The 8,877-nt window shown below is 41.8% G+C and overlaps 1 protein-coding gene across 3 annotated transcripts; it reads right to left on the reverse strand.

Moving 5' to 3' along the window:
* Positions 1–6,554: 6,554 nt before the first annotated feature.
* Positions 6,555–8,609, reverse strand: LOC109199132 (filamin-C-like). Of its 3 annotated transcripts, none has more exons than XR_002059600.2 (4): positions 8,568–8,609; positions 7,545–7,662; positions 7,350–7,437; positions 6,555–6,742 (listed from the first exon to the last, which is right to left on the reverse strand). XR_002059600.2 is itself a non-coding variant. In XM_019354460.2 (4 exons), exons 1-4 carry the CDS (start codon positions 8,304–8,306, stop codon positions 6,682–6,684), a joined length of 273 nt encoding a protein of 90 aa, XP_019210005.1. In that variant the 5' UTR covers positions 8,307–8,362; the 3' UTR covers positions 6,555–6,681. The 3 variants fall into 3 exon arrangements, 1 of the variants encoding a protein (XP_019210005.1); XR_002059601.2 differs by lacking the exon at positions 8,568–8,609 and adding an exon at positions 8,477–8,510; XM_019354460.2 differs by lacking the exon at positions 8,568–8,609 and adding an exon at positions 8,301–8,362.
* Between the last annotated feature and the right edge of the window lie 268 nt (positions 8,610–8,877).

Below are 8,877 nucleotides of genomic sequence, written 5' to 3' on the forward strand. Positions count from 1 at the left end.
TCAGAAAAACCAATCAACAGCTGTAACCATATTTATACAATTTTCATGTATTTTTTTAGCGGCTCCTTGGTGGAGGAGACAGCCACCCTCAGGGCTTCCAAAGCTAGTATACTCTTACTGCTGGTCCCAAGCCTGGATAAATGAGAGGATTACATCAAGAAGGTCATATGATGTAAAAATGTGTTTGGATTCATCTGCTGTGATTCCCTCCTGGGAAATAAGGCAAGAGCCAAAAATATCAGATACGGTACTTTTTGTTTTTTTTTTTTAATCAACATAACTCAGTAGCGCTCATTTTCACCTATGTTAATGTACAGTAAGTACTAATTGTGGGCTAGCAGAAGCTAGGAGGTTAGATAATCAAGGTGATGACTAAGTAATATTTGTAAATGACAGAGTAGCTCTTGATTCCACAGAGCTAGGTGATCAACTATTTGCACAGCTGACAGACTTTCTTTCAGCTAATTGACCTGTTGGAGTCGTGGTTCAATAAGCCGTCCGTTGTGAGGTGAGTCAATTTCATCAAGCAGCAGCTCATTAGCTGACTGGTGGTTAACTGTCTCAGTAACGGAGCAAACTCCTCCTTGAGCAGTTTGAACACGTTGTCCGAGAACTCGTCTCTCGGCCTGCCCGTGCCGTTCAGCTGGAGGTCGGGGTGGTGTGGGATGTAAGAGGACGGCAGTGCAGCTCATTGAGAGTAAACCAGAAGGTGTCCGGACCACCTGGATTAAGTGTCGGAACACACTGTGCAGGAAGGGAAAGAAACACAGGAACAGGATTAGCTCTGAGCTGTGTTTGCTTTGTATGTAATATCTATTGTATGGAAAACACCTTCCTATGATCCAAAGTGACAGACTGAACCAGTTTTGCTGGCTTTAACATGCGAACCAACAGTTTAACTATAAGCTCATTAACTCAACACTGCCTTTCTCTTCAGGTTTGTTTTTTAAATCACCTCCAAGCAGGAAATACTTAAGTATATTAAAGCATGTGTTTTTACTTGTGGCTGCTATGTTGCTACCCAAACACTTAGATCAATAATTCAGAATGATGTGAGTTATTAAAGGCTGCTTGCATACTGCATTCTGAGCTATTTTTTATTCATTTACTTTGTTTATTCACAGCTTCCATCTGTCCTTTACATTACTGTAGCTCTCACAGTGCACACATTTTGCATCAGCTGCCAGTGTAAAGGTGAAATGAGTTCCCTTTCAGATTCGTACACACAGTATTGGGATATCACGGCCCTACGTGTCCTGAAGACACTTCTATTCACGCCTGTAAGGCAACTGACCTGTGATGATATGCCACATATAAACTCATCATCACAGTCATTCCTCACTTTTATGCTCTTTACCTGGCTAGGAACACTTTTGCCAAGTTGGGATTGCTAGCTATTGCTAGTTAGCTCTGTGGTGTGGCAACCTGAAGTTAGCCTAACTGCTCCTGTTGGTTTTAGCCACCACTGCTGAACTACATCTGCGTATTTCTGGAAGTTCCTTTCTCAAGGGACAAAATGAGTGAGGGTGATATTTAAATCAGGCCCACAAACTGATTTACTAAAGTTTCCAGCAAGGGTTAAAAGTCTTATATTACAGGTAATATACGTTAAAGTCATGAATACTGGTGTCTTTACCCAGAACATGCAGGAACCTGATTATTCCTGAGGTATTCAATTGTCAGGTCCCATGTTCCTCTCCTTCAGGGAACAAAAGCTATAGCCACAGTGCTTTGTTTCATGTTCAGTGTTCAGAGACAATGAATGACTCCTGAAGTCACATTTTTTGTGTAACACCCAGCACCTCTCCAAATATGATGTTAAGCATTCAATTTAAATTCAGATTTTACTGATAAATCATGTCACGTGGCTATTAATGACCAACATGGCAATACAATGTCAACTGGATGGCACAGTTTTAATTTATGGCATTCTGTCTGTGTGTAACACTCACACACATTAGTAACTAAATGAAAGATTGAGTTACTTACTACAGCGGTCCTTAATAAAGACTTACCTTAAACAGGCTTCTTGCAGTCTGATGGGTTGTCTGGATCTCAGGTAGGGTAGACAGGCTTCACAAACAGCATCTAGGTCTGCTTCAGCTGAGAAAACCAACACAGGACATTTTTACTATATTTTATTCATATAAAATTGTAATACTTTTACCTTTTATCCAGAAATTACAACAGAAATCAACTTGAAAAGAAAATAAAAACGAATAAAATGCAACAAAGCCAAGTTAATTTCACGGATTAATCACAGGCAGAATACAGTTTGAGCTCGGTGCCTGGTCTTCGGGTGGATCACTCCCTGCAAATATGTTACTCATAAAACTCCAGGAGCATACAGGTGGATGCTGGGGTGGTGGATGGGCTGAAACAGCAGGCAGTGGTGCAGCAGGATGTGAGGAAAGTGGGCACGTTACATGTCCAGCTCCAGGCTTGGCTCCATACATGGTTACAGTTGTGAATGCTTCTTTTTCTGATTATGTCCAGTGCGTGCACATAATGACACTTTTATATCCAAAAGAACAAATCCTTTAAAAATATGATCCTGGTTCCGAATAATATGGAGTAAAGATACCACTGCTGGTTAATCTCCTTTTTAAACCCTTCCTTGTCCCACCCACTGTGAACTGAAGCCACAGACATACTGAAACCCACTTCACAGAATAATCACAAAGAGCATCTCAAACACACAACGTGTATCGTGCCTGTTTATCTGCACACTATACTGTATGAGAGAGTTTGCTGTACACAAAGTGCCGTAAGCTATGTTAAAGGAACAGTTTCACAAACAACCTGATTTCTTACAAAATGAAACAATTGTCTTTACACTGCAGTCCTTGTCACTGTTAGATGTAACACTGGCTCTGGAAAGGCTGCAGACAGCTCTGTCACCTTTGTGACTCTTTTCCTCTGTCAGCGATGAACCTCAGTGGGAGTGAATATTGAATATTTTCAACATGCTAATGGACGTATTTTGAGCACAAAGTAAACAAAAATAACAACAACAACTTCTCTGAGCTTATCAATTAAATGGCTTTGCATTCGCTGATTGAACAATCACGTTTTTCTCAGTTGGGTATAAGAAGAGCTGCTTGCAGTCGTAGCTGTGTGTGCAGTTTGGACCTGAGCAGCATCCTGCTGGCACAGCTGGCTGTGGTCCGTATCATCAAAGTCATGTTTAAAATATGTTTAATGACAGAGCTGCCACAGTGAAGAGGCATTTTTAGCAACAACATCACCGTCACGTGTTTAGGATGCTGAACTGTTTCACAGTTTAAGGTTTTTATAATAAAACAGAGATGCCTGATTTATGCTGTGATACCAATGGTTGATTTTCATTCACCACCACCCGGTGGTGAAGGAGCTTCAATGAGTTCTTTGACTTTTTGGCTTTTTCTGACGACTCATCTCCCCACACACAGCTTTAATGTCAAATCAGGCTAACAACCTAATTGTTAACCTTAGCATAGAGACATCTTCATCTCTGTACTAATGTACAGACACAACTTGTATTGCTGTTGTCTCACTCACAGGAAGAAAGCTGACTATAACTCATTCATTTAAGAAGAATCATAAAGTTTATTCCTACAAGAAAGTTACAGCCCTGTGATCAAATAGGCTTGATAAGATAAGATAAGATAAGATAAGATAAGAGGTCATCTATCTTCAATGTGGTTTACATAAATGGGCTTCATGTTGCACCAATCTCCATTAAGTGAGGCGTCAACTAAGAATAGTTGTCTTGCTCTGATTTGTCCATGTTGTGGCTGCTTTGATCATTGCCAGATCCCAGGTACAGTTCTACAGGATGATGCACTCATGTTGTGTCTTGGTGAAACTGTGCTGTTTGTGAGCACTGTGTCTCTATTCTCTCACCAGATCCAGTCTCTGGCACAGTCAGCCCAGCCCCTGCAATACAGCCAGCTGCAGTTTGTAGGCCAGGGTGTGTGTGTAGACAGGCCCAGCCTTGGCGCTTTATCGGAGCCTGCCGTGCCAGAGAGGCGCTCAGCTTGGGCAGAACCTCTTTAGAAACCCTCCTCCTCACAAAGTCCCTCATGTTTCACCCATGTAATGTACAAAATGTAATGTACAAAAGCAGCAAGCTGTCAAAATTCAATAAAACCTTCCCGTTGTGTACTCCTGGATGAATTGTAGTATTTACAAAACGCGTATATATCAAAGCTGATGAAACAATTTCCCAGCAGCAGCTCTGAGTGAATAAATAACTGTTTACAGACTTAACGTGTCTGTATTTGTCAGCTCATCATAAAAATATGAATAACAAATTTAAAAATATTCCAGCTGATGACAGGAGCTGACGAGTAGCCTAATTTACACCCACAAGTTGAATCAGCGGACACTTGCACCAAAGATCACAAACACTATCAGCTTCATTTATCCCAAAGTCCTACTTTGTGATTCTCTGAGACAGTTTGAAAAGCAGCCTCTAAGAAGGCATCCACAGTGATTTTTCTGTGCTGATAGAAGAAATGTTAGTTTAAAGAGTCTTCACATTACAACCCCAAAAAATAATAGAACTTTTCTGAATGAAATAAGACTGTTGTTGGGAACAATCTTTGATTCTTTCACTATTAAGAGTTTAAAAAAACTAAAGACGACTTGAATAATTTTGACTCACGTAATGAAAGAGACGTTTGTTTTACTTACCTGAAGGCTCTGAGGACTGCTAATGGGTCATCGGCTGTGAGTGTCTGCAGGAGTGCTGGCCAGCAGCGATGAGCCATAGGCAGCAGTTCATTTTCCCTCTCACTCAGCACCTGAACGCACAACTCCAGCACGTCCAGTACCTAAAGACAAAGACGCACAACACACCTAACAGTTATCTCTGTTTTGATCCTGATTAATGTGAGCTGAAACTAATTACTGAGGTCTTCATTGAGAGCCCAAACTCCTGAGCAGGCACGACTTCAGCACAGACTTATTTCTGTTTCACTCCTGGACCAGACTGAATGTTTTTCCTTGATGAGCATTACACCAGTGAACAGTCATCCACACAGTTCTGACAGGATGAATTGTACCAACGCTGGCGCGTACCCTCACAAGAATGATTATTTTTGTTACTAGTCCAACAGTTGACTCTACATAAAACTACCTTGAGTCGGAGCCTGAGGCTGGGATCAGACAGCAGATGAATGCAGCGCTCCATAACATCCTTAGTGATGCTGAGGTGGGAGGGAAGCTCTGCTTTCACATCAGGACTACCAGCATCTTCAACATCCTCACACTCAGTGGAGGGACCTCTGCAATGGAGCACATGTACAGTTAGACCGCCAGTTTAGCAGTGAGGTTCAGATTTCTATGACTCTTAATTACAATGATCCATCTCCTCTACACTCTGAATCTAATATAACCACCACTACAACCTATAGCTTATATTCCACTGGCCCTTAGACAGACCTATTACCTCTGTCTTCAGTGTTATAATCATCCTCTATTCCAATGCCCTCTGTCAGTTCTTTCTGTTTGCGGTAATTCAGCAGGAATTGGCGAATGCTGAGGTCTTCCTGGTCACTGGAGCTTTTCCTGGAGCTGGCAGACGTACTGGTCCTGCTACAAGTGGAAGGAAACCACCTCGCTAAAGGAAAAACAAGACAACAATATCAAAATAGGTTTGATTACAATAAAATAAGTCAGTTGATCAAAATCAGTGTGACACAGACGCTGATGTTTTTGAAAAGAGCCCATCAGTAACATTTAATTCATACATTTTTACTGTGAGGGCTTGTTAAACTGCAAACACGTATAGTGCCGCTGTATAATATTATTATGAATATTAATTCTACAACAGAAAACGACTCAGCATTTAAACCATCACGACGTATTAAATGTTTCCAAAGATACTGATAATTTGATAACGAGTGAAGTTATATATCCTGAAACGTACTCCTTGATAGAAATTTGAAAGGCACTGCAGAAAACATAAAGTTAAGCAACATAAAAATTGTGGCAGTGCATGCAATGAGTCACATTTTCTTCTTTGTCCTCTTTGACTCCCAGTATACGTGAGACTCAAGCTGACATCACTGTTGAAATCTTACCCAGTGCCTTCATGAGCGCGTGCAGCGCGGAGCAGAAAAGAGCAGCTGTGCGCTCGTAGCTGAGATCCAGATCCTGAACCATGTCCCCGACCAGCAGGCTGCAGTCAGAGTGAGTCAACAGAACTGTCAACACCGGTGGAGCCTGGCCAACAAGACAGGATTATAATGAAATACAGTACAAGCTCAGGGCAGCACAGGCTTAAGTAGATCAAGGAGGAAATCGGGTAAACCCTCCAGCAGTTATTTCTGTGTCCATTTTGGGTTAAAAACAAAAAACACGTCATAACTACCTGTGGATGCTGGCTGAGCCTCTGAAGGTTGAGTGATATGTCATTAAGCAGGTAGTCAGAGTTCTCATTGATCAGTTCCTTGAGGGAAGCGTATCCACAGACCTTATTGATGTTCCATATGGAGCTCAGCGCCGCCTGGCTGACCAGCAGCGTCTCCTCACCAGCTTTCTCCAGCACAGGATACAGCCAGGTCGTCAACAAGGGACGGAAATCGCGGCCCAGCGCCTCAGCACAGCAGGCGAAGGCCTCCAGTTGGATGCACAGCTGACAGATGTTGCTGTTGAGCTGGTGGATCGTGGATGCAGATGTTGATGATGAAGGAATCACTTGGAGAGAGCCGGCATCACTGCTGCATATGGAGAGGAGTCTGGATGGACTGAGCAGCTACGCAAAGAGACAAAACACATGTTAATGCACTGCTTTTTAGCCACTTTTACACATGCACTGCAGCTCTGAAGTTTTCAAGATATTATCCATGCACGTGAGAACGCAAATGTCTGACACAGTTACATCAGACATTAAACAGCCTTTAGCCTTCCTGCTCCTGAAAGCCTGTATTATATCTGACTGTGCTCATGGGGACAGCACAGATCAGCCTTTCTCAAAGTCAAGAGTGGGCCAATTTAGGATCTTCACTCAAATTTAAAATACAAGGGAAACTGATGTATTTCCTTACATAAACAAAACAACACATGCTGTTATAAAATGCTCATCCTACGCAGTCATATGCAAAGTGTTAAAATCAGTGTGTGATCCACCTGCCACTAAGAGATATATTTCTCTTTGGTAGATGGAAAAAATATAATCAAACTCACTGTCAGTAGCTACAACAGCACATTTGTTATAATATGATGAATCAAGCATTTAGATATTAAATAGTATTGAGGGAGACAGGATCAAATACAGTGAGGCATCTCGGGTGGGCAGAGCCCTGATTCAGTAGGGTGAATAAGGGATCTCGTCTCCTCCGTACTTAATGAGTGTGGTGTACCTGTCAGTCATGTCTGGCACATAAGACACCAGGTAGGTCCCATCATGGTTGTCACAGATATTTGCTTCTTGGGCTTCCCGTCTGGGTCCTTCAGGAGAAAAAAAACTGTTACCTAAATATCAACACTTTGGTTACATTATTGTGTGGTCCACGTTCATGCGCTCACAGTGATCTGCACTGCCAGCAGTCCCTCACCTGCATCTTTGCCATCAATGTTGAACTTCACTGGCAGAGAGCTGGGCACTCCAGTGGTTTTAAGGCCGGATCCACTTGCACGCACCTTGCTGGCATCATGGGTGGGCAGCACCTTCACCTTGTAAGGGTGGACAAAAGGGAAGAGAAGAACAACACGCTCACAAATGAAAGGAGCCTCATTTACAGAACCCAGTAAACCACACAAAGACTTTTCCATTTTTAAAGCTGGCCAGAGTGCAACACTGTAACATGTAACACCTAGAAGGTTCAGATGGTTGCAGTACTTTGCTCATTTGGATCAAAAGTTTGGGGGAAAATCTTTCATTAAATCAAGTGATTGTAATGCTCTTGCTTCCGTTGTGTAGTTAACCATCTATCATTTTAGATGTTTCATTAGCAGCCTGATGAAATTAGCTGTGTCGTTAGCCCACTTCAGCCATCCAAACAGATGACCATCTAAGGTGAATTATGCAGATCACCAGCACAGTACACAGATTACCACTTCTTATTCCAGCCAGACTTGTTGTTACTTCATTCTAATCATGCAGTAACAACAAAGATTTATTCCTACTGGCTTTTAAAATGTGCTTCTTCTATTCTAGAAAAACAAAAACATGTTATCACAGGCTTTTGTTTTTTCAATGACATTTGTGTTGGCTGTGTCAGTTGCAGGCAAACATTTATCATAATGGTTAGATATTAGGAAATAGCTTAAAATCAGTGCATATTTAACTTGTTACACTGCCTTAATGTTGCCTGCATGGGATCTCCTCATCAGCATATGACTGTACCCTGGATGATGATATGTGAGGAGCTTGAACTTGATTCGCTAACAGAAACTAATTTAGCTAGCTTAGCACACATGTCTTGTGGCAAGATATATGCACCTAAATGCTTTAAGTCATTGGCTGTTCTGCCAAATTCCCACCAACCTGCAACTTTGTGAGCTGACTGTTTCGGGATTTTCTGTTTTAGACAACAAAAAGAAAAGAAAAAGATCTACAGATTCAGGCATTTCCTTACCTGTGGTAGTCGCGTAGAATGACGTCACTGACAATGGTCTAAGTTGAAAACAAACTTTCTCAAACAAAAAAAAATCAAAACAAAAACAAAAAAAGAAGAAGTGAGTCGGCGTGTCATCTTTACCGAGCACCATACATGTTTTGCCTCACATTAAAATTATTATTTTTCCTTTTCAAAAATAATTTGTCTTCAGAGAAGTCAATATATCAAATTTGCACGAATTCCACGGCCCGGCAGGTGGCGCAGAGCACTTGCCGCCGCCCCTGGCAGCTTGAAGCACAGACAGGCGATGGTTCGATTCTCACTCAAT

Source organism: Oreochromis niloticus, unplaced genomic scaffold (assembly GCF_001858045.2).
Source record: "Oreochromis niloticus isolate F11D_XX unplaced genomic scaffold, O_niloticus_UMD_NMBU tig00008062_pilon, whole genome shotgun sequence".
NCBI classification, from domain to species: domain Eukaryota; kingdom Metazoa; phylum Chordata; class Actinopteri; order Cichliformes; family Cichlidae; genus Oreochromis; species Oreochromis niloticus.